We start from the raw sequence: 26,839 nt of genomic DNA, 5'->3' as shown, positions 1-26,839 counted from the left end.
ATTCAATTCCATGTTCGAATCCGCGCTACCTTCAGTTGGAGGAATCTCTCCCGCTTTCCTTTCTAGGGTTTACTTTTCGGCCCCCTCCCTAAACGGCGCTTGCTAGGGTTTATCGTCCCTATGGCATCTCCTGACCAAGATGCAAGTAAGGACAGCGCCCAGAATCAGTCATCTGCCTCTGGCGAGGAGGCGGATCCGCCGGAGGAAGAGTCAACTCCGGTTGGAGAGCAGCTGACGCAGAAGAAGAGGGGCAAGAAGAGGAAACGAGAGGAAAAGGATGGAAAGAGGAAGAAGGCAGCGCAAACGGCTTCTCCTTCGGAGAGGCCATCAAGAGAGAGGAAGTCTGTTGTCAGGTACTCGGCGACAGCATCACGGAGTATATCAGCAACCAAGGCTTTGAAGATTCAGCAGGTGATTCGATTGTTAATGTATTCATGCGTGCGTTATATGCGTTGGGAGTTCTTGGTTGGCTGTGTTTGTTAGTCGTGAGAAGTGATTTCCGTGGGTTTGATCAATACTTTTCTTGAAACATATTTCTTTCTCGTTATCTGCTGTAGGGTCCCGGGGAGATGCTCAAGGACATTCCAAATGGTATGTCTCTCTTAACTTTTTCTTTTGTAGTAGGACGGGGAAGGGGTTCGGGTTTATTGCCCTATTGTTTTTTATTGTAATTTTTTCCTGCTTTTATTTGAATGTTTTTTCACAGTAGATGTGCTAATTCTTCAGACCATTGAGTTTCAAATCCTCAAGACATGATGCTTCCTCAATGCACAATGGAGACATGAGCCCTCAAGCTTTCACAAGGCATTAACATATTATAAAATTTGAACACGTTAGATTTCATTCAAAATCTTCTCAAATTTCATGACTCTAGATACTATTTATAATAATAGGTCTTATTTCAAAATACAAAACCGCTTTGAAATGGATAAATAATTATCCTAATGAGTCCTAATTAGCACTTTGCAAATGAAGTGCAAAACCTAGCATAAGTACAACTGCCGAGAGTTGGAGAGAATTGATTGAATATTTTGTTCTAATGCTCGTGTAGCATTTATACAATCCTAGGATAGGTTTAATAGAAAACATATGAGATCAACAAATATTATGTACAATTGTTCACATATTAATGAGTAGGAAGAATAATAATTATGTAATTACAATAGTCCATGAATGGGTGATGTAGCACTAGTAATCCCACATATAATTGAGGTGGCATTAAGTGAATGAGGTGGAGGACTTCTGGGTTTGATGGAATATTGATGGTGGTAGAATATGGATATTGATTTTTTTTACACTCCCCCGCGCAAAAAGAATGGATGTCCATTCCAAGCCTATTATCAATTTTTGGAATTTAGTCTTTAATAATTCTTTTGTGATTTGGCCAATTTTGGCGATTAATGGAGTACAAGTTAGACCATTTTTTTGCCTCTCCTTTATAAAAGGTGCTTACACTTCAATATGTTTTGTTCGGTCATATTATATGGGACTATGTGCAATATTGATGGATGATTTGTTGTCACAATAGAGCCTCATAGAACCTTATTATTCAACCTTTTAAATTCTTAAGATAAGTTTGAGACATAATATTTCACAGATTTCATTTTCCATAGATTTAAATTCAACTTTTGTGCTACATTTTACCACAATATTTTTTTTTACTCCTCTAAGTTATGGTTGCTCTTAAGAATGTGTAATATTTTGAAGTTGACCTTCTATCAATCATAGATATTGTATAATCAACAAACACACACACACACACACACACACACACATATATATATATATGACATAATATTTCACAGATTTCATTTGCCATAGATTTAAATTCAACTTTTGTGCTACATTTTGCCACAATATTTTTTTTTACTCCTCTAAGTTATGGTTGCTCTTAAGAATGTGCAATATTTTGAAGTTGACCTTCTATCAATCATAGATATTGTATAATCAACAAACACACACACACACACACACACACACACATATATATATATATATGCTTTAAGTGTTAGACTCCATCCCCCTTTTGAATAAAAATCCCTTGGCTAGAGTTTCTTTTAGATATTGTAAGATTTGATGTGTAGCCTTAATGTGTGATTCTTAGGATTGTGCATGAATTGCCTTATCAGATAATGTAAGATGTAGCATGTGATAAGTATATAAGTCTTTCACTCTTTCCTCAAGCCTTGGATAGGATGTTTTGTATATGGATGCATCTTCTAAATTTATATGATCAAATTCCATGGGCCTTTCTGCAGGCTTGCATTTCAACTTGCTTGTTTCTTTCAAAAGGATTATTATATATTTTTGCTGTGATATAAATATCTCATTTGAGAATGTGCAACCTCAATACAGAGTATTTTAGCTTACCTAACTTTTTTGCATCATTATTACAGAAACATATTCTTTAAATTCTCTTATTCTCCATAGATTACAAATCACTTTTTGTTATGATGATTTTGTCGACATAAACTATTAGTGCGGAGAGTCCCATGTAATTCCTAAATGATGTGGATTCCATGACTTTGTATCCCATATTGAGAGTTATCTTGGCGAACTTCTAGAACAATGCCATTAGAGATTGTGAGTCCATATAATACCTTCTTTAGCATACATACATTTTGCTTAATTTTTGAGCCATACCCCATTGGGACCTACACACTTCTAGATTTTCATGTAAAAAGGCATTCTTCACATTAAATTGTTTTTTTAAAGCTATTAATAATAAACAAAATTGAACAATTATTTATGTTAACAACAAGAGTGAAATATTTGATATAATTAATAACACATGTTTGAGTATAGCCTTTTTCCAACAATATGGTTTTATATCTTTCTAATGAATAATCAAATTTGTACTTCACAATAATGACTTATCCATACCTTATTTGATTATTTCTTTTTGTTAGGGTCATAAATTTCCATGTTTTATTCATTGAAGGGCATTCTATAATAGCATTTTTTAATGCTCATAATTTAAAGCTTTATTGATAGCTTTAGAACTAGAAATATTATGGAGGTCAGGATGGAAGGATTGTGACAATGAGGAAGGTTTTTTGTATGATAAGAATGCATGTAAGAGATGTTTAATTGAAGTATCTTTATTTGCAAGCTCAACGGTTACCTCAACAAGTTTAATGCCACAGAGGATTGATTCAGTCGATTAGACTTGTGTTGATTGTGATGCGTTCCTCCTTGAGTCAATTTGATATTTTTATAAACAAGAAAATTCATACACTATTTATTTATTTTTGGAAATATGAGAAGAGATAATTGCTAAAAAAGTTGTTATCATTATTGACAGTCTCTTTTCTTTTGAACATCAAATTGATTTTTGATCATGTCAAAATAGGTAGTAAGAAAGGTACTTGCATCACTTTGGTTTTTTGTAAAAAAATTTATAACACATGGATAAAATCATCAATAAATGACACAAACCACATGATTCTTCTCCTAATCTAGCTTTTTTGGTGGCTTTCTATGAAACATCCATCATCTTTGTTTTGTATCTTGAACAATATGTGCACCATAGGGAATCTCTATTGAGCATTTATTGGATATGTTTGCTAGTGCCCCTTCTTAAAAAGGGTGTTTTGAATCAATGTGTTTGATATTGATAGCTTTTATAATTAGAGCCAAATCTTCTATAGGGTTATTGGTAATCATAAATCTCATCCCTTCTTCCATTCAAATGATGGCAATCCCTTCATTTAGGGAACATAAATTTTTCTTTTTGAGAATTTGTGATCTTACAATGCCAATCTCTATTTCAATCTAATAAAAAATTATAAATTTGATTTTTCTGAATAAATATTTTAAGGAAGACAGCATCTTTACTTCATTTTATTCGGATGCATCAATAATGATCCATCTCTTTCTAATGGCCTTGTAGTATATTAAAGTATTCTGTGATGGATTGTCCTTCTTGCTTGGTGTCATAGGTCATGATTTTCATCTCATAGATTGGGTCAGCTCATGGGTTTTTGAATACATTTGTTTTACCATATCTCAAAAATTTTTTGTTGAATGAAAGAGTATGCATGTGTTACTTATTTCAGAAACCATGGAGTTCTATAATCAGGACATCACCTCAGAGTCTTGTTCATTTCAAGCCTTGAATAGGGGATTGCCTTATTGTGGTTTGGTCCCCAAGTAGATGGCCAAATTTTCCTCTTCCCTTCTAGAAGGCTTGAACCTATTGTGACCCCTTAAGTTAATTCTTTTCATTCAAATGATAGGTTGAATGGATGTCTTGTAATTCTCTCATTTGATTTGGGTTGTTGATCTCGGCTTCAAATGAATCTGAGACCAAGGGAATATTAGTATTTTTGTGATCCATGGGAAGGAAATGATGTAGTAATTGGCTGTAATGAGAAAGAATGGTAGAAATAAGGCTACAATGATGAAGGCAATGTCTTATAGAAATGATAAGAAAAAATCCTAAGGTTTGATATCATGACAATAATTGGTTGAATATTTCTTTCCAACATCTGTGTAGTCTTTATACAATCCTAGGCGAGCTTCTAATAGGAAAAATACATAATCAGGGAAGAATAATTACAGTAGTGCTCAAATTGATGAGTAAGCAAAATAATAATTATAAAATAATTACAATAGTCTACTCATGATGATGGAAGTAGTAATTCCATGGATCACTGACCTAGCATCAAGTGAATAAGGAAGGTGGATGACTTAGGGTTTGGTGGAAGATTGATTGAGGTTGAAATAATGAAGATATAATTGATGGAAGTTGATTTTTCCACAATAAGAAGAAATTAATGTCAAACATTACATTGAACTCTCTGACTACCAAAAGTAGCTGTCCTATGCATGATTTACCACCCTAGGATGAAATAATTCTACTTCATATAATTGAAGTGTTGATAAAGGAAGACTTCGACATCTTTTGCTTTATAGTTGAGCTGACAAAATCTTAGAAATCCATCATAAATCATAAGAAGAGACAAATGAGAAATCTATTTGATAGGGAATTCAACTCCATATATGAACAGGGAAATTTATTCCGTGTTAAGAGATGAATATTATCAATGTGTTCTCATCATAGATCATTTAGACTTTGTCATGCATCGATTGAATATAATCCTAGAAAATTTACAGATCTTCATGCAGAGTAATATATTAATTTGAACTAATCTCTTATTTGGTAGCATTGATTATAAGAATCTAAATTCTATTATTTCTATATGAATTCATGGTTGGGTTGGGTTGGAGTTGGGCAAGTGTAGTTTGGTCTGGTAGGTTGAGACTTAAATTATCAATAGGGTGGTGTAACACATTTTTTTGGCTTTGGTTTGATTAGGCCAAGTTTATAATGTGGAAATAAATTGGATTAGTAAGATTAGAAGGGAATCATTGGTAAAATTTTTTTAAAGTAATGATGGCTTGATTTATGATAATGAATGTTGTTTTACTTATTGGCGGGATGCCATCTTTTATCGAAAATTGAGGTATTCAAAAGGGAATGAAGCTGATAATGATAAGATATTAAGTTTAGTTTTAGGTTTGAATTGTAAATGAGCGGTTTCTTGAGAATGTTTAGGGATATATAACAATGAGGTTGGATGGGGTTAGGACGTTTTCAAATTTAAGTTTTTTTGCTAATTTAGTGGATTCAAGTTTGAGGTTCTTGAGTTTAATGTAAATTAAATATGAAGGTTGTTTTGGATTGAAATTGAGAATTTTGAATGAAGGAATGATTGGCCAACTCGGTGAAAGTGGTGTTAGGGCATGACTGGGTTGAAGATGGTATTTAACAATTATTTTGTCAGAAAAAAATTTGTTTAAGTATATTAGTTTCAAAACTATACTTTGAGTAGGGAAATGCTATACTCACAAAAATTGACATTTAAGCTCAAATCGCATCATTTTTTATTATACAGGCCACTAAAAACACTCTCAAGAAAAAAAGTGTTTGATACACTCCATATTTTGATTATTTCAGTGAAGACAGTTGACCCCCATATACTGTTGTGTATATATATACTTTTTGGGAGTGTAGCAATAATCCTTTTTGCGCGCTGCTTTTTCAGCAGTCTACAATTTTATTTTTAGTGCTTTGTTTTAGTTGGGGGTGGTATATGTTATCTTAAGACTTTGGGGAGTTGGTGTCGAGCAAGCTGCTTGGAAGATTTTGTTACATCATTGGGTGTTGAAGCATATGCATTTTTTCTCCAGCATAGTAAATTGAGAATAAATGTGCATCAGTGTGGGATGAGCTACAACAAAAAATACTATTTGAAGTTGAAACAACTTTCAGCTTTGATGCCAATTGATGTTTGGCTAGGTAGCTAGATATTGGATCTGTTAGATAATTGAGGAAAAAAATGAAAAGAGAGAATGAGGAAAGATGGATATGGTTAGAATGATAAACTTAGATTTCTTCTGTTGATTCTAATTTATCTAGACATTGAGCTTTTATATCTTCAAACTATACAAAATTCTTGTACCTCAAAGGGGATTCAAATCCTTAATCCATAAGAGATTGAGATAACGTAGAAATAGAAATAAATTTATATCATGAATCACCTTTGAAATTGTATGACCTTATGCAATACATAGTAAAATACCTTATTCCAAATGACAAAATTACGCTTTTATTAAATTAATAAATATTTAATAAGTTATATTAATCAGAAACACTTGGTCTGCATACAATTTTCATCTCCCTCTATGTAAAAATGATGTAACATGATTTCTATATTCAACCATGCCGCAGAGGATAATGATTTATTTTCTTCTAACATAAATAATTTTAGTTCACATTTCATTTTTCTTTTTTTTTGAAGAACACATTTCATTTTTTCAAACGGCACATATACTAGCATTGACACACATATCTGTTTACTTGGATTGATATTTTTTTCTTCCTTCTCGGTATTCATCACTATATACCCTTCTTACCATCATACCTCTGTAAAGCATTTTTATTTTCTGATTAGACCACTTCTCCTCAACGTAAAAAACTCATATTTTGTGGTAATAAGTTATACTTATATGAGGAGAAGCTTGACTGTTTGCTTATTTTTTTGCTTAATTTAGGAAATAAATTCTTGCTTCAAAGAAGAAGTAGAAGGATTGCAGCATGGAAAAAAAACTTGCCTAATTGAATGTATAATATGATTTTTATTTTTTTTAATGACGTATGATGAAAGTAGATAAATAAGTTTGATACATGTGAGAATACACTTTTTTTGTTTTTTATTCCTTATTTTTTTTCGTGTTTCAGTGACTTTCAAACTATCAAAAAGAAAGTCTGATGAGAGTCTCCGCCTTCTTCATAAAATTCTTTTCGGAAGAAAAGCTAATGTAAAACTACTTTCTGCCTTCTCCTGTCTTTATTTTTCACATGTTTGGAATAATCATTATGTATTTGTATTTTTTAAATCTTTTTAGGTACATTTTCTGAAGAGAAATATTCTGCAATTCTCTGGTTTTGTTTGGTCCCAGAATGAGGTATTATTGGTATATTATTACATTTTTTTAATATGCATGTGGTCAATCATGCTCATATATAATGAGAATATCTGAACTGTAGAAGTGAAAATGACACATCGTGTCAACCATTGGTAAATTTTACCTGATTTGGCTTCTAAATGTTCTTTTGGTGAGATAATATGCTGCTTTATTAAATATTTTATCAACACCTTATGGTTTGCTCGGTTACCCATAGGCGGTAGTAAGTGACATTCTACTTTTGGAAGTTGAAGTTGGGAAATCTAACAACGTATTCACCTTATTTTTGATGTTAGGTTGGGAAGCAAAAATGTTTTATAACCTTTATAAAATTAACTCACATATATGTGTATACTTTTGTGTGTGTGTGTATATAATGTAAATATGTAATATTGCATATATTTATATGAATGAATGTCATGTATACACACACATACATGCCATATACATGTGCATACATTTTTACATAATTTATTGATGTGAAACATATAGGAGTTACTTGAGAAATTATAACAATCAATTGACCAAAACGTGCCAATATAGAATTATTGCTTGCAATAAAGATAGATTTTGGAATTCAAAATTTTAAACTTGATTAGGCAAAGAAGTGCTATTGAGATTAGCCAAACAATTTAATCAAAAATCCAAACAATAGTAAATGTTACATGCTTATAACAAAACCCAACACTTAACAACGAGAGGTTCACCTTGAGTACCTTCTCACTCAATCACTCTTAGGCTTTAGCGGAGAAAGATGAACCATACGAAGAAGGATATTACCACTAGGAAGACGGCTCCGAGGACCTTCGTTGACATAACGATAGCCGGCGGTGGAGGAGGCGGTGGAGGAGGCGGTGGGTGTCCGACGATTATCCAATGACCCGGTGGAAGGTGCTCTTCAATCGACAATGTTAGTTGGTATATGATGCGGTCGATGTATCCTTCAACAGTTTCGTAGTTGCCAAAGAAGACTTCAAAGAACGAGGAACCAAGGATATCTGTCCTTCCTTGCTCGTCCAATAAAAATCTGTGGTCGATCTCAGGATCGGCCATGCACCAATGATGAGATTGGGAGAGGAAGTCGTCTTCTTCTCTTGGCGTCAAATATCATGAACAAACTAGGGTTTCCCAAGAGAGGGGATGCAAGAGAAAGGGGGCGGCCAAGGTGGGGAGAAGGGGAGGGGTGGTTTAGGTGGGGGCTTGGATTAGGTTAGAAGAGGGGTGAGGGAAATTAATCCCAAAATCTGAAATTAATTTCAGATTTTTTTAAGTGGATTTGGCAGGATTTAATTTGAATTTTGAATTCAAATTAAAGTGGGAGAGAGAAATTGGGGGAGAGGGGAGGTGGCATGGGGAGGTGATTAACGAGTCTTAATTGGGACTTGGGAGCATTTAATGAAAGTGGAGAGAGAGAGGGAGGGCCGACCATATGGGAGCTAATTTGGGATTTGATTTAAGAGATGTGGGCCCAAGGTATTTAGCTAATTGGAATAAGTCAAATCTGAATTTAAATTCAGATTTGATTAAATTAGAGGGAGATATTTGAAATTCAAAAATATGAATTGAATTCAATTAAATACCCTTTCCTAAGTGAGGGAAGTTATTTTAGGAAGGTATTTGTGGTCTTTGGGATTATTCATGATTCCATGGAAGAGGGAGAGGTGGCCGGCGGCATGGGGGTGGAGATGGGGATGGGCCGTGGCGGTGATGGTGGCTTTGGGAGGGGCGGCTGGCGGTTGGGTAGGCCAAGGCAGCCGGTGGGTTGGGGGAAGCATGGGTTCGGTTTAGGGGGGTTGTAGGCCGGCGGGTTTTGGGGTGTTGGGAAAAAAAGGGTAGAGGGAAAGTATGTGGCCGGTGGTGGAGCTTGGGGAGAATTTGAGTGGGAAGGATGGCCGACGGTTGATTGGGGAAAGGAAGATCAAAGAAAACACAAATAAGATAGAAATAAACTAACCACGAGCCGCAGACTCTTCCAATGATTGGTGGGCCTTACACTTGCTCACCTTGAGCTCTCTCTCCCTTCCCTAGTGCACACACAAGATGAAGAAGACAAACATAAAATTTTCATTCAAATATTCATCATTCTTTTAGAATGCATAAGGCCACTATATATAGGCCTCCAACATAAATAAAAGCAAAGTACACAAATGCTCTTAAGGCTACAATAAGAAAACTCCCCACAGGGATAAACTTGGAAAAATTGAAAATAAAATAAAACGCATCAGAAGTAAATACTGAATCGTGGCTGTCGATCTACGATCTCTTCGCCGGTACACGTGTCGGAATCTCTGAGCGATGTCCTCATCATTTATATTTTATGTAAACATTGTGATGAGATGCTAATATTCTGTATTCTATTTATGATTTTTTATATATATCATATATTATAAGAATAATATATTATAACCATAATGTGTTATAAATTAATAATATATTATTATATATTTTATATTTCGATAAGCTATATGTATACATTTGTATGTTTGAGATCATTAAGACTTCATAGAGACGTCTGAAGAACATATCTCACTTTTTGATGCATAGGTTATTTCCCGCTTCTCTTGGATGCAGCCAAAACATCCCTTAGAAGATGGAGGAAACTGAAGGAGTACAATTTTTATTTATGCTATTATCATTGTTCGTGTTATGGCATAGATTACTTAATGAATTTTGCTATTTGTATTTAAATTTCTAAAACCTTCTTGACAACTACACTTAGATCCCTTCTTTTTTTTTTCTTTCAAAAATTTTTAAAGATCAACTTGGCTCTATTGCTGCATTAGGTTCGGTGGGTTCAAGTCTATATCACTTGAACCCACTTACTTTTTTTTGTTCTCTTTCAAACACAGAAATATTTAATTTTAAATCATGCTTATGGACCTCTTTCTTACTTGTTTCTTAACTGTTTTGTAGGAGAAGGAAAGGTCAAAAGTTAGGGAAAAACTAAATAAGTGCAACAAAGAAAGGTTGCTGGACTTCTGTGATCTGCTAGATGTATACACTTTAAAAATTACCACTAAGAAGGTTAGTTATTGATATTATCTTTGTATGCTTTCCTTTTCCATGCCTCACTGGAACTCTTCACTCTCATCTTGGCTCGATCTTTTTAGTTGATTATTTCTGGAGTCAACTTGTGTTTGAGTTATAGGGATCATTGAGTTTGCTGATAAAGTTAGGTTATATCAAATTTGTGGCACTTTTGTTGCTTTGGATTTCTGTTGATTGGTGGGTCCCTTTGCATAAACAACCATTGCTATTGTAGTTCTTCATTCATTGATTAGTATTTTTTTTCTTGTCAGTCAAATTTATATTGAAATTTTTATTACTATTATTATTATTATTTAGTTGCTTTTTTTATCATCTTCAATCTTTAATCTGGATCAGCAAGATTGTGGGTTAATGTTTCGTTGACAACTAGGGGTAAAAGTTGCGCCAAAACTAATGAAATAATTCCCGTATATATTTCATTTCTCCTATTATTCATTTTTGCCCTGCTTAAGGATTTCTTCATGAAGTTGCCTTGCTCATTTTCCAGGAGGAGATCTCAGCAAAACTATTGGAATTTTTGGAATCTCCGCATGTTACTAGAGAAGTTCTACTTTCTGAGAAGGATACGGTCTGTTACTCTGCTCTTCCACTACTGATTAAATTTATGCAGTTAAGTAATTTATTGAAAATGCAAATTGGGTATGCTTGACACAAGTTTCCTTTGATTTAAGTTTAGAAAGGCAAAAAACGTAGACGGGTGGCAAAAGGAACTCAGGAAAGACCACTCGAGGAAGCTTCATCAGATAAAGAAAACACGGTATTTTTATTGTGCTTATTTGCTAGTTTCAAGAAATGGCATATGTTTTTCATCCAATGGAAATTTTTTTGGATTACCTTGCTCATAAGAAGATTTTCTATGTTTATATATTTGCAACTTGGTCTTTTTTTTAATTTATATATTGAAGAACGTTTGACCCCACATAGTGGGATACAAACTTGGTGTTGTTGTTTATATTGAAGAACGTTTATTTCATCATTTGTCTTAAGGAGCAGCCTTATTCTTGTTTGATTATGATAGGAAATAGTCACCTCCAACATAAATCTGCTGTTTTTAAAGGCAAAACAGCAATAGGACAGCAACAACTTGAGAAAAACTGTAGAAATCTGAGAGAAAAACGATGGATTCCACTAGAAAACGAAGAAAAAACAGCAAACGATACATGTTTCTTCAATTCGAGAGGAGGAAATGACTCTCCAAATCCCTAGCCAAGCAACTTGAGCCCAAGCACAAGGAAGATCTCAAATTTCAGATTCAAATTTCAAGATGAAACCCTAATTCTATCATTAGCAACTAATTAAAGCCAAAAGAGAAATACAAAATCCCTAAACAACCCTTAATTCAAATATTTCCCTCCAAAGTAATTTTTAATCAAGGTGTGGGTCCCATAGAAGCAGCCAACCCCTTCTCTCTCCCTTCCCTGGGCCGACAACTGTAGTAGAAAACAGGTTCACTAGGGACCGGTTCAATAGGAACAGCCGGCCCTCTTGTGGTGATTTATATTGTTATTGATGCTGGATGTGATTTATATTGTTATTGAATTTATTTGAGTTGAGTATTATATTATTCATGCTTATTTATTTATTTATTTATTGAGCTCTAACTGAGCTTGAACATACCCGAGTTTGAAAATCCTTGTTTAAGCTTGTTAAGTAATTTTCTTATTCATTTCAAGTATAATAGGCCTAACTAATTTTTAAATGATGCCAATAAATTACACATAGTCTTGTTGCTTCCAAGAACTGTATTGAATTTTTTTAATCAAACTTGATAATAATTTACTCAATATTTTTCTTAATATTTTATTTATTATAAAATTAGACTTCTATGTATTATGAATTTAGCTATTTATTCAATATTTTTATTCCAATGTCAATTAAATAATAAAAACTAGCCTTTTAATTTATCCATCTAATGTTGCTTTATAATTTATTATCAGATGTTAATAAAAATTAAAATTAAAATTTTAATGCCCATGTAGTCGTTTGTTCAATATTTTCACATATTATAATTCTGGTAATATAAATAAATGTTGATGTGCATTGAATATAAGAATGTTAGTATAAAAACATAAAAAAATAATTAAATTTTATTATGCTCTTAACAAGCTTCTTGTAATACAACAAATGACAATATTCACGATATTATAAATGAATGAGCTAGTGTTTACATTTGCTCCTTTATAGGATAAGCTTTTAAAATTTTATTAAAGTTGATTTAATTATCTAATGAACTACTTTTAAATTTCAAATTCTTTCCTAATTTGGAATTCCAATTTAGGAAAGTTTTCATGACGAATTCCAATTTCAATTTAATTTAAAGTGGAGTCTTTTAAAATATTTCCACATCATCACTCCAAATTTCAAACCCTAGCCTTCTTCCCCTTGAACCCGCCGGCCCCTCCTTTTTCCCCTTAGAGATCCCGCCGCCCCTCCCTTCTCCTCCCTCCTTCTTCGCCACCTACAAGTGCTCTCCCTCACCACTACATATTTCCTCCCTTCTCATTGAAATATTCTCCAACGTCAAGCATGCATGGCGGATCTAGAATTTGAGTGGGGCCTTGTATTCAACGCCGACGGAAGCCTCAACATCCTAAGATCTTCGTTTTTCGACGTGGGATTTGAAGACGACGCCACTGTTGGAGATTATTTGGAGCGAGTTGTCCCTACTCTTGCAAGCGTCATCGACCGCCAACTTTCAAACTATAATTGGAGCATCGTCGGCCACCCACTACCTCCATCTCCACCGGCTACCTCTCCACCAACGAAGTTCTTCGGCGCCTTCTCTCTAGTGGTAATATCCTTCATCATATGGGTCATCTTTCTCCGCTAAAAGCCTCCAAATAATTGATTGAGACAGTCCTTGAGGTGAACCTCTCATTGTTAAGCATTGGATTTTTGTTAATTGTACTTTGCATTTAAACTACCTTGAACTTTGAAAGAATTGTCGCGGTTATGTTCTATTGCACGTCTTTGGCCTAAGCAAGTTAAAAATTTCAAAATTCTTAACCCTCTTTTAAATGAGCAATACTTTAATCAACTTTCTTTCTAAATTCTAATCGTAACTCCTAGTAGTTTCACATCATTCTTGGCTATGATGCACGGACACGGACACGGCTTTTTTTTAAAATATAGGACACGAGTACGGCGCGGACACGGCAATATATTTTTTTATATAGTGTATATATATTAATGTAATATCATATTAAAAATGACAAACAATAATAAATGAATGACATGATAACTTGTCTAGCTTATAATATAAAATATTTAGGACAACCACAAAAATATAAACAAATAATCACTTGCTATAATATCAAGCATTCAAGCTTCAACTACTAGGATTAGCTTTAGAGGTTTATTTTGGCCTTCAATATCATCATCATTGAATATCACTACTTTCAACTCTGGTTCAACAGGAGAAAAATTTGTAATTGTGCAAAAAGAGAGGAGATGAAAATACCTTTACTGCCAAAGAGAAATGAAAATGAGAATATTTGATGAATGGGTATTAAATGCAGACACGTTGATTTGGTGTTGTGGATATGAAATAAGAAATTTAGTTTAAATTCACTAAATATAAGAAATTATATTTTTAAAAAATTTATAAAATATTTAAGATACGCATGTCGGACACGAGTGTCCAACTTGTTTTTAATATTTTTTTAATCGGACACGTTTTCGGCGTGTCCGACACGTGTCGGAGAAGTGTCGGACAAGTGTCGTGTCGGACACGGTGTCGGACACTGCACTCCTCTTTGAGGAGAAGTGTCGGTGCATCATAGATTCTTGGTATCAGAGCATGGTAGGCATGCATGACATGTTAGAAAAACATCATAGGGTTTAACCGTTCATTATAGCTTTAAATTTGCATGCATATCCTTGCGTAGTTTCAATTTACTCTCTGTTTTAGCTGCTGTTCATGCATTTCCTGCACACTTTCATGAGCATTTAAGTCATCCTAGCTAGTGTCATTTTGCTGCCATTAAACTTGTAGCATTTCTAAGTGCATAGGACAACTCCACCTTGAGGTTTTACTGCTGTCCACACTGTTTCAGCTGCTGTTAAGCATCCGTTAGTGAACCTGAAATCATTGTTTAGGTGCTGTCCACACCTTAGGATCCTTCCTAAACCTCTGGACATCTTAGACCCTTGCTGGACTCTGCTGTCCTAGTCATTCCAGCAACATTTGAAGACTTTTAGGACATATTTCCAGCGTGGTTAGCTGCTGCCTTTGACTTAGGAGCCCTCCTTAAGTGTCCCCTAGCACTCAACCATGGATCCCGCACATATGCAAGCGACCTTAGACATGATTGTGGGCCAATTGGGTACAATTACGCAACAAATTAGGGATACCCAAACGAGTTTAGCGGAGCTTAAGCGTCATACGGGAGAGAGACTAGACAACATCGAAAGGATAGGACACCCGGCTATCTACACTGCCTCTAGACCCCAATCTCCTTATGACGAAGATAACCGAACTGAGTACGAACCTCCTAGAGATTACTACAGACCCAATCACCGACCCCATCAAGAACAGGGAGGACGTGACACACCTTGGAGGGACAACGATATCCAACTCCTTAAGAGTATTAAGATAGATGCCCCGACGTTTGATGGTACGTTAGAACCCCAAGTTTTTCTTGACTGGCTCAAAGGGATAGATAGCTATTTTAACTGGTACAATATTTTGGAAGAGAGAAAGGTCCGATTTGCTGAGATGAAGTATACTGATAGAGCTAACCAGTATTGGGCTAATCTAGAACATATGAGAGAAACCCGAGGAGAATACCCCGTGGCTGACTGGGGAACAATGAAACAAGAATTAAAACGGAAGTACTTCCCTCCTTCCTACTACCCCAGGCTTTTGGATCGTTGGAATAGGTTGACCCAAGGAAGCAAACCCTTAAGAGAATACATCGCGGTTTTTGATGATTTCATGATACGCTGTAACGGAGAAGAAACCACCACCCCTACCCAACTTCTGTCAATGTTTAGAGCTGGATTGAGAGAAGACCTTACAAATAAGCTTTTTGCCAGAGGAGTGAATACTTTTGAAGCTGCCTGTAGTCTAGTACTTGACTTTGAAGAGTTTAGGAGCCATGCCTCTAGGACTCAAGGCTCTCAACCCAACCCGTTCAAGTCTTCCTCTAGCCAACCTTACAACAAGCCCACTGGACCCTCCGGTTGTCGGCCTTCCCCTGGTCAAGCCCAACCTAGAACGGACTATAAAGGTAAAGCACCTAAACGAGAGACACCCAAAACCACTGCCGGCACTAAGTGTTTTAGATGCCATGGGTACGGACACATTGCTTCTCAGTGCTCCAGCCCGTTTAAGGTCGCAATAATTGAAGAAGTGACGGAAGAAGAGGATGAACCTGAAGCTGAATTAGTTCACCATATGGACGACGATGAGGAATTTTTCGACGAGGATGATATTGCTGTGATCCAGTGTCCTCAAAAGATGAATCACTTGGATCTGCAAGTCGTCAGGTGTGCCTTCTCACAACCTAAACCTAGTGACGACTGGCGAAGGACCTCGATCTTCTACACTTTCACTAAGATTGGAGATAAGAATTGCAAGGTCATAATAGACAGTGGAAGTTGTATTAACGCCGTATCTTCTGCTATGATTTCGAAACTTCAATTAAGGACCACACAACACCCAAGCCCCTACAAAGTCGCCTGGATCAACTCTACCACCTTGGAGGTGAAAGATAGGAGTCTCGTTCCTATTGAGTTCATTGGATATAAAGAGAAAATCTGGTGCGATGTTTTGACAATGGATATGGGTCAAATCATCCTTGGCCGCCCTTGGTTGTTCGACAACGATGTACACATTTATGGCCGATCAAACACCTGCGTGTTTGAACACGAGGGTAAGAAAATTAAACTCCTACCCACTCAACCTAAGTCTACCAAAGAAGTTAAACCCAACTCCTTGAAACCCAACACGGGCTTGAACTTATTAACTGCTAAAGACTTAGGTATGGAACTAGAGTCAGGAGCCCCTCTTTATGCGTTAGTAGCTCGGGAAGTGTGTGTAGATCAAGAAGAACCTATCCCTGAGGAAGTCAGACCACTCTTGGAAACTTTTTCTGATATCTTCCTTGAAGATCTGCCCCACCAACTGCCACCTTTAAGGGACATTCAACACGCTATTGACCTAGTACCTGAAGCCTCTTTGCCAAATCTACCCCACTACCGAATGAACCCTACTGAGCACGAGGAGCTCAAGAAGCAAGTGGACGAGTTGTTACCATCAGATTAGGATACGCCCGGGAGACGAATGGAAGACCGCCTTTAAGACCAAAGATGGATTGTATGAATGAACAGTAATGCCTTTTGGTTTGTGTAACGCTCCAAGCACTTTTATGAGAGTAATGACTCAGATTCTTAGGCCTTGGAAAATTTGTAGTAGTATACTTTGATGATGTCCTGATCTACAGTCATTCAATGGAACAACATTTGAATCATCTAAGACAAGTTTGTGAAATTTTGAAGAAGGAACAAATGTATGCCAATCCTAAGTAGTGCACATTCCTAACGAATCAAGTAACCTTCCTTGGATGGATTTATTATTTCTTCCCAAGGCATATCTGCTGACCCCGAAAAGGTGCGAGCAATCAATGAATGGCCTGAACCTAAGAACATTAGAGATGTTAGAAGTTTTCACGGATTGGCCATGTTTTATAGGAGATTTATCAGAAATTTTAGCACCGTAGTGGGTCCCATAACTGATTGTTTGAAGAAAGGGGAATTTAACTGGACGACATCGGCTAGCAAGGCTTTTGAGGAAATAAAACGAAAAATGGTTGAAGCACTAGTCATGCGTATGCCAGACTTTTCACAAGTTTTTGAAGTAACTTGTGACGCATCTGGCATAGGCATAGGAGTATTGTCTCAGGAAGGACACCCGGTTGCCTACTTTAGTGAGAAGTTAAATGACATTAGGCAACGATACTCCACCTACGATAAGGAATTTTACGCCATCATTCAGTCCCTCAGATATTGGAGACATTACCTACTTCCCCAAGAATTTGTCATCTTCTCAGATCATGAAGCGTTACGATATATCAATTCTCAAAAGAAGCTTAATGTCCGACATGGGAGATGGGTTGAGTTCTTGCAAGAGTACACATACACCATTAGACACAAAGCGGGTTCTAAGAATAAAGCTGCTGATGCCTTAAGCCGTCAGATGATGATTAATAGGGAGATGCTACTGAAGTAATAGGTTTCGAGCGACTTAAGGAAGATTACTCCGATTGCCCCGATTTTAGAGAAACCTATTCTGCGCTAGCAACTGGAGATGAACAGATCATAAGAGATTTTATGTTGGAAGATGGATACTTATTTAAATTCCAAAAACTCTGTATTCCCAAAACTTCACTTCGAGAGTTTCTAGTTTGGGAACTACATGCTGAAGGTTTAGCGGGTCACTTTGGACAAGCCAAGACCATTGCGGCTGTTGAAAATCGATTCTACTGGCCGAGTCTTAAGAGGGATGTTAGCAGATTAGTAAGGCGGTGTCACACCTGTCAATTGGCTAAACAACGGAAGCAAAACACTGTCCTTTACACACCTCTCCCCATGCCTAACCAACCTTGTGTTTTAGGGTTACCCAAGACCATTAGGAAGCATGACTCAGTCTGTGTAGTCGTATATAGATTTTCTAAGATGGCCCATTTTCTCCTGTGCTCCAAAACTTTTGATGCTTCTAGAGTAGCCAAGCTGTACTTTAATAAAATTGTGAGGCTTCACAGGCTGCCTAAAACCATAGTGTCTGATCGAGATGTAAAATTTACAAGTTATTTTTGGAAGACATTGTGGCACAAAATGGGGACCAAACTGCAATTCTCTATCGCCTTTCACCCCCAAACAGACGGTCAAACCGAAGTGGTGAATAGGAGTTTAGGAAATCTTTTAAGGACCTTGGTAGGAGAAAACATCCGGGACTGAGACTCTAAATTGCCTATAGTCGAATTTTCCTACAATAACTCTGTGAACCGAACTACAGGTCTAAGCCCTGCTGAAATAGTGTACGGATACATTCCCAATCAACCCATTGATTTGATTCCCATGAGCACTAGAGTTAGAACATCAGAGTCAGCATCATCATTTGCATCGCATTTACAGGAGTTACATAAAGAAATTAAAGAGAAAATTGAACAAAGTAATGCAAATTATAAATTTATGGTTGATCATAAAAGAAGAGCTAAAGAATTCAAAATTGGAGACTTTGTGATGGTTCGGATCCGCAAAGAAGTTGCATGCAAGAAGCGCCAGACCGTCAAGATAATTTCAAAGGTAAATAACAGTGCTAACGTACTAGCCTTCCCCAAGGTTTTAACATCAATTCCACATTTAACATAGAAGATCTCGTAACCTTTGAGGGACCAGAATTTAACCCAAGCAATCCACTTATAAAAGAGTCTTGTGCGACCACACCTGGTGAGATCCAAAGCCTACCTCCTGTCACGAACCAACCCGACCGGAACGAATCCCTTCGCGTCGGGCCGCGACAAATATTGAAAATCCAGGATTTAGTTTTGGAATTTGCTTCAGAACTTTCTTCCAAATATTCAAACAAACAGAAACACAGAGCTACTATAAACTTCAAATACATATATAGAAATGCATCCACTATTTTCTTATTTCTTTCATCAAAATAATCATATACAATACAGTGCATGGCTACAGACAGAAAGAACAGAACAGAAAAGCCATGACTGTACAAAAATCAAAAGTACAAAAATACCTAATCACTAATCAGACATTGAACGGCTAATCCAAGACTTCCTTTCCTTTCCCATAACTTGAAAACCACGCAGAAAATAAGGATGAGCTAACAGCTCAGCAAGACTACACCCACCAATCAAAATATCCAAAAATTTACATCAGAAAACACATCAGAAGCTATTATTCAAATAGCCGTACATAATTCAAACAGTCGTACAGAAATCGTATAACAGACAGAACATATACTTGATCAAATAGAAATCAAATCACAGATATATGAATTCAAATCAGAGTGCAGAACAGTTCTGATAAAACTTATAAAACTTTCAAATCACAGAACGGATCGGGGATTGTACAAATCAGAATTCAAATCCGATAAATTCACATTTTGGATATCACATCACATTTCACATAACAGATTCCCGGACCCTGACAGAATCTCAACGGATTTTGGCCCCTTTATGCCTCCCTTCCCTGACACAGACAGAATCTCAACGGATTCTGACCCCATTATGTCTCCCTTTGTGCTTATAGCACAAGAACAGAACAGATATACAGAATTTTCAGAACATAATTTGTTTTTCAGATTTCTCAGATTTCCCTGACACAATCAGAATCTCAAAGGATTCTGGTCCCTTATAACTCCATTCTGATAGCACATCACATCAGAACATTCAATTCAGAAAATCAGGTTTCGTCAGAAAATCTTTAGCGGCATAACGACAGTATATGGAATTTACAAAACTCACAGATTCAGAAATTTACTAAATTATCACAGATACTGCAAACAACATTCTAAGACTTTTATTGTACTGAAGTAATAATTTCAGACATCCAGATAAATTGTTATTCGATCAAAACCCCGTAGAATTCAAAATACACAGTAAAAATCTTCCAGAAAATACTCAAAACGTGCACAAATATTATCTCATAAACATATAAAAAGTTACGCGATAAAACTTTTATCAGTACAAAATAATACTAGAAGTTCACTAAATGAACCAAAATTCGATAGAGAAAAGTCGTCAAAATCCTCGTTTCTGAAAATTGAGAAAGGCGGAATGTGTCTTACCTCGAGTCGGTCAACTTTCTCGACTGCAGCTACGGACGGAAACGGACAGAAGTCGCCCAAAAGTCACTTTTTCTTATTTTTCCTTTGGTTTTCTCTCTTCAAAAAGATCTCATTTCCATATATATCCAACCAGATCGTCCCGGATGATCCCAAATCGTCCTGGGACGATTTGCCCACTGGACGAATTTCATTCAGACGAAATAGTTATCGTACCTGGACGAGTTGCTCTTTGGACAAATTTCGTACGGACGAACCTCATTTCCTCCTGGGACGAACTTCTCTGTCCCCAAAACCTGTACAAACCTGTATCGATCGTCCCAGGACGATCCAACTTCATTTTGGACGATCCTGGAAGGAAAACAGCTTTCACACCTCCACTCCCAAACTTACCTCCCTTACCCAATGCAGAGACAGTTAAATCCATATTAGATGATGAGATCATTACCGCGAAAGGAGGTGGATGTCGAAGATACTTAGTTCACTGGAAAGGGACCCCGGCGACAGAGGATACGTGGGTTGACCAAGAGGAGTTGCAGCGTTTAGATCCATACATTCTAGAGTGGTTCGAGAGCTCTAGAGACACTCACTCGACAAGGTTGAGTTTTCTCCCACTTGGGGAGAATGATGAGGACATCGACGGACGCTACCGACAGGTTTATCGACGGCGGAATCGCAGATCGACGGCCACGATTCAGTGCCTCTACTTTTGATTCAGATGTCATGATGCATTATTTAGTATTTACTGTTTTTTTCGTTTTTAACCCTGTGGGGAGTTACTTTGTTATTGTAGCCCAGAGGGCAATGTTGTACTTTTTTTTTTCATGAGTTGAGACCTATATATAGTGGTTTCATATGTTGTATTGGGGTTAATGAATATTTGAATGAAAAATTGTGTTTTGTTTATACTTTTTCTTGCATGAGAGCTTGAGAAGGGAGAGAGCTCAAGGGGAGCAAATCGCAAGGCCCACCTGTCGTTGGAAGAGTCCGCGGCTCGTGGTTAAGTTATTCTATCTTCTCGTTTGTGTTTTCCTCGAACCACTTCCCCCACCACAAGAAAAGCCATTCAAATCCTTGTTGCCGCCACCACCTTGGAAGCCCGCTGCCGGCCACTTCCACGGCACCGGCCGGCCACCTTGCCGGCGACTTCCCCCTCCATCCGTCCAACCCATTTCTCCGCAAGTTTCAAATTTGAAATTTGACTTTAAAATTTCAAATTCTTTCCTAATTTGGAATTTCAATTTAATTTAAATTGGACTTTTTAAAAATATTTCCACATCATCACTCCAAATTGGAAACCATCTTTCCACTAATCTTCCTCTCCCCCTCTCAACATGCCGCCGGCCCCCTTGATGGAGTCTCCCCATTGATTGCTCATTTAATGCCTCACCCGATTTGAAATTAAAATTTGATTTCAAAGATTTTTCCCTCCCAACTTAATCCTGAAATTAATTTCAGTTTTAAGTTTTAAACCGCCTCCCTCTCTCTCTATAAGCCGCCGGCCCCTCATTGGCTTCCCCTCATTAACCCCCATTCAATGCCTTAATTTTTAGATTTGAAATTTAAATTTCAAATCAAATTTCCCTCCAAACTTAATTAAATATGAAATTAAATTCAGATTTTGATTAAATCTCTAAAGTAATCCACCCAAACCTAATTTCCCCTAACCCTAGCCTTCTTCCCCTTGAACCCGCCGGCCCCCTCCCTTTTCCCCTTAGAGATCCCGCCGCCCCTCCCTTCTCCCCCATCCTTCTTCGCCACCTACAAGTGCTCTCCCTCACCACTACATATTTCCTCCCTTCTCATTGAAATATTCTCCAACGTCAAGCATGCATGGCGGATCCAGAATTTGAGTGGGGCCTTGTATTCAACGCCGACGGAAGCCTCAACATCCTAAGATCTCCGTTTTTTGACGTGGGATTTGAAGACGACGCCACCGTTGGAGATTATTTGGAGCAAGTTGTCACTACTCTTGCAAGCGTCATCGATCGCCAACTTTCAAACTACGATTGGAGCTTCCTTGGCCACCCACTACCTCCATCTCCACCGGCTACCTCTCCACCAACGAAGTTCTTCGGCGCCTTCTCTTTAGTGGTAATGTCCTTCATCATATGGGTCATCTTTCTCCGCTAAAAGCCTCCAATTAATTGAGTGAGACGGCCCTTGAGGTGAACTCTCATTGTTAAGCGTTGGATTTTTGTTAATTGTACTTTGCATTTAAATTACCTTGAACTTTGAAAGAATTGTCGCGGTTATATTCTATTGCACGTCTTTGGCCTAAGCAAGTTAAAAATTTCAAAATTCTTAACTCACTTTTATGTGCTGGCATTAAATTTAAATGAGCAATACTTTAATCAACTTTCTTTCTAATTTCTAATCGTAACTCCTAGTAGTTTCACATCATTGTGTTTACGTGTGACTAGCAAGGATTATTACAAATGACTATAGCTTAGCAGATTCTCTTGTTTTTTGGACTATTACACGGTTCTGTTTTTGGGATTATAGTAGATTTTTTTTTACTGGAGTTTTAAGATAGTGTACCTGTAGTTTTTGTCAAGGGAAAATTGAGTTTTTTTTTTTTTAAATTTGTAAAATTTTGGAGAAGGTTGAGCGTGAACTTGATGGTTATTTAAAATTAGATTGGATTAGTTTTGACTTGAATAAATATTCTTGCTTGTTGGATTTATGATTCATTCAGAGGGTGGTAAAAGTGTGAATTTATTTCTTGATGAAGCTATCTTCTTGTATCATTCGTAGCTTGATTTTATTTAATATTTTTATTTCTTGTTATATTCATCTCTATAATTTGTTTGATATTGACTTGTTTAGCACTCTTTATTTTGATAAAAATTTTACACGATGAAGTTTCAATTTGTGTTTTCCAATTTTACAGACTTTTTGGATTATTTTGATTGTTCATCTTGGGTTTTATTTTAATCCCAATATTGGCTATTGATATTGAAGAGAAGGTAAGTTGAATTAATTGATGACTTATGTGAATTTTTCTTTGCATAAAATCACTTTACACATTACATCATCTATATAACTTGTTTGTCTAGTTAATTGCGCCATAGAACATTTCTGTCTAGAAACTGCAGCCACTGCTAGCATTCATTGCCTTGTGCTTGTTAGTTATTATGGTCGAATCTGTTCTCATACTTCATACCTCTACTGCTCCAGTATTTTTAATTGCGTTGGCATCGTTCAACGGATTCCTTTAATATTTAGAAAGTGTCCATTGATTTCTGACTGGTTGTGTGTTTTTGCAGAGACCTAAAAATGATAACAAACATGAAGCCAAGAAAGCACGTAAAAAACTTGCTAAAGGTTACAAAGAAGATCAAGGTAAGGGTGGCGGCTCAATTGACATAAATGATGAATCTGAAGATAAAAAGCATGATGCAGAGGAAACTGCTGAACATTCTAATAGTGAGACAGAAGATGAGGACAATGATGAGGACAATGAGCATAAAGTGCCTGAATCAATTAAAACGTCGTCAGATGGGGAGGAGATGGATGAAGACGAGAAACCTAAATCCAAAGTGAAATCCCCATCAGTGAGAAAGACCTCTCGTGCCAAATCTAAAAAAGGTTCATCGTCTGCTGCTTCAAAGAAGGCGGGTGCTGAAGATGAGGCAAAAGTCTCTTCAGAGAGTAAACCAAGTAAGGCTAGCAAGGGTATTTCAAAGACAGAGAAGAAATCAACAACCAAAAAGCATTCCAAGGATAATTCTACCGGAAAGGCTCCCCAAAAGAAGGTTGAAGCTGACTCTGGTTCTGCTTTATCCCATAGATCAAAAAAAGTTACAGAGAAAGGAAAGAGCAATGCCAGAACTGTCTCGAAAGATAAGCAGGAGAACAAGATTGAAAAAGCCGCAGCAAAAGACGTGAATGAAAACAAGAAAAAAATTACAAAGAGTGCATCAAAAGATGTGAAAGAAAACAAGAAACAAATTGCAAAGACAAAGTCGAAAAATGTTGCCAAGAATAAAGGTATAATGTTCCCAAATTGCTTTTAAAGTATGCATGCTTTGAAAAGGATCTCGTAGAATGAGCACCTGGCTCTTAATCTTATTTACGTTAACTCATATCCTGTTTGATACACGCATATGGAGGGGAAAAAAATTTGGCACAAGATATCCTAATCAAATTTTTAGTCAATGGCTTTTAAGTCATATGATTGGTTTGAGATGAGTGGAATACGAAATTTTTATTAATATATTATATATTTCATTCATCTCAAAGCAATTCTAATACTGTTGAGATCCATCATGAATCAGAATTTTCATTTTATAGGGATATTTATGATAAGGTGCAAACTTCTCCATTATATTGTGGTGGGTTGAGCTACTTTATTGGGTTGGCTATTCAAATCAAAGCTAGCCATTGGTGCCAAGCCGCCAGATTTCATTTTGTTCATAGATTTTTTGATTTAATGCTTGAACATCAATTAATTCTTCTCACATATGCATGCAAATTTATCTCAATGTCCATCTGTTCTTAGTATTATTAGATTATATTATTCCCATCTAAGTATAATCGGCTTTGAATCTAGGATATCCAGTTCTCAGTTTTGGAGTCTCATATAACTTTTAGGACGATAAGGAGTGTAAGTTGTACCTGCGCTGATTAATAGTGTCTGTTTTGAACTTCAATGAAGCAGAAGAAAATGAGACATACTATGTTATCTTAAAAATTCTCTCTCTTGCATAGATATGCATATTTTGTTCCTTACTGAATTTGATATTTTCTCATTTTACACTTTATTGAACCCTGTATATTTGAACGTTTGGTTTCGAAGCTAAAATTCCATATAACGTAATATTTATTGTTTTTATGTGAATTTGGTTGACGTTTGTTCTTATGAGTTCGACTGCTCATAGTATGTTATTTTTTGTCAGTGTTGAAAGTGGCCTTTATAGCTAATTAATTACTCAAGTTTAACCCTTCTCAACCATGCTGCGCTGGCCTGATAAGGTTTGTGATGTTCGATAGGGAAACCAGTGGATGATTTTGGTGAACCGAGCACAGAACAGTTGCATGCTGTGGTCAGTGAGATACTGAAAGAAGTAGACTTTAATGTTGTGAGTATTTAGTTTTGGGTAATGCAATGCGATTTTTTTTGTTTTCCTCTGTCAAAAAATAAATTTCTAACTTTTTTCTGTCTGATGCAGGCAACCCTGGCAGATATTATTAGGCAATTAGGTATGCTTTTTGTTACATGGTGAAATTCTATTTGCTTTAAAACCTTAGTGCTTAGTGAACTTCAAGAAATTTCACATTATATGAGAAAAATTTTGGTACAGTATGGGTTCGAAAGCAAAGCCCTGCATGGGGTCCTAGTTGGGTACCCATGCTTTACTCAGACGGGCTTCGCCCACCCACGCCCACCCATTGTGACTTTCGGGATGTTGTTACCCACCTATACACACTTTTCATGCTTTTTGAACGCAGTCTGCCACGAACTGTTGGCCTTGAGGCTTGTTGCCCTTTGCTTTGATTCCAATCTTTTAAGCTGCATATCAAAATTTACCGTAATCTCAGCGTGGTTAAGTGTTGCACACTACGTAGTGAGGATTGTAGTAATATAAGATATACGGTGATTAGCAATGTAAATCGATTTATCCTTCGATGTTGAGTATCCACTCATACCTACCCATAAGGCCATGAGCGTACCCATACCCAACCATACCCATTGGGTATAGGTACCCAATGTAGGGCTCTGTAATCGAAAGGGAAAAAAATTGGGTGCAACCATAATTTGGTCAAAATATTTATTTGCTTTGAGATGAGTCTAATAAAAGAGTTTATTGATTATTCATATGCTGTCATATGAACATTGGATACTGTTTTTCAGGTGCTCATTTTAATACTGATCTCATGGATAGAAAAACAGAAATAAAAGGCATTCTTGAAGAAGTGATTAATAATATGAGCGATGATGAAGATGATGAGGATGATGATGGTAAGGAGGAATGAGGTGAGAAGAATTGAGGATGATGGGGTTGACTTTGTAACATTTTTTTTTCCCACTGTAATTTTCGTTAATTAGGATGCATGGTTTAGACTATGCTATGCTATGTTTGCTTCATTGATGCTCTATCACATGCTTTCTTTTTATTGTTTGAATTTTATTTCCCACTGTACATCACTACATTAGCTTTTACGATTTTTCCCCCCCTTGACTTTTGGTTTATAGCATATCTTCTCTTTATTCATTCTTAATGCTTCTATTTTCTATAATGTTCGATGGTTTTTAAGCTTTTAATATTTTGCTATAATTCTAATTATTGCAGATAAGGGTACAATTATTATTATTATAGTTTTTTTTTTCTCTTATGAATTAATTATTGAAACGCTATTGATGATAAGACTTTGTTTGGGATGATTTTTTTACTGCTGCTTAAAAAAAAGTTACATTAAGAAGCAGGAGAAAAGCCATCCCAAATGAAGCTTAACTATGGCTTCATTTGGGACGGCTTTTTCATTGCTTTCCAAAACAGAGTTTTG

At 36.4% G+C, this 26,839-nt stretch overlaps 1 protein-coding gene across 1 annotated transcript; it reads left to right on the top strand.

Annotated features, from left to right (window-relative positions):
- LOC110102353 (protein DEK) lies at positions 1 to 26,547 on the top strand. Its single transcript, XM_020830671.2, has 11 exons — positions 1 to 411; positions 558 to 591; positions 7,247 to 7,326; positions 7,414 to 7,473; positions 10,387 to 10,497; positions 11,009 to 11,089; positions 11,198 to 11,278; positions 23,599 to 24,322; positions 25,325 to 25,413; positions 25,504 to 25,534; positions 26,187 to 26,547. The coding sequence occupies exons 1-11, from the start codon at positions 121 to 123 to the stop codon at positions 26,306 to 26,308; spliced, it is 1,704 nt and encodes a 567-aa protein (XP_020686330.1). The 5' UTR covers positions 1 to 120; the 3' UTR covers positions 26,309 to 26,547.
- Positions 26,548 to 26,839: the final 292 nt, after the last annotated feature.

Source organism: Dendrobium catenatum, unplaced genomic scaffold, assembly GCF_001605985.2.
Source record: "Dendrobium catenatum unplaced genomic scaffold, ASM160598v2 fragScaff_scaffold_733, whole genome shotgun sequence".
Classification (NCBI taxonomy): Eukaryota; Viridiplantae; Streptophyta; class Magnoliopsida; order Asparagales; family Orchidaceae; genus Dendrobium; species Dendrobium catenatum.
This window is presented reverse-complemented; position numbering and strand designations above follow the sequence as displayed.

What these genes read in the sequence shown, in the direction of transcription:
- LOC110102353 (XM_020830671.2), top strand. Translation starts at nt 121, where the DNA reads ATGGCATCTCCTGACCAAGATGCAAGTAAGGACAGCGCCCAGAATCAG. An exon ending in TAAAAATTACCACTAAGAAG is followed by an intron (nt 10,498 to 11,008) that starts GTTAGTTATTGA and finishes CTCATTTTCCAG; the next exon opens with GAGGAGATCTCAGCAAAACT. An exon ending in AAATGTTGCCAAGAATAAAG is followed by an intron (nt 24,323 to 25,324) that starts GTATAATGTTCC and finishes GATGTTCGATAG; the next exon opens with GGAAACCAGTGGATGATTTT.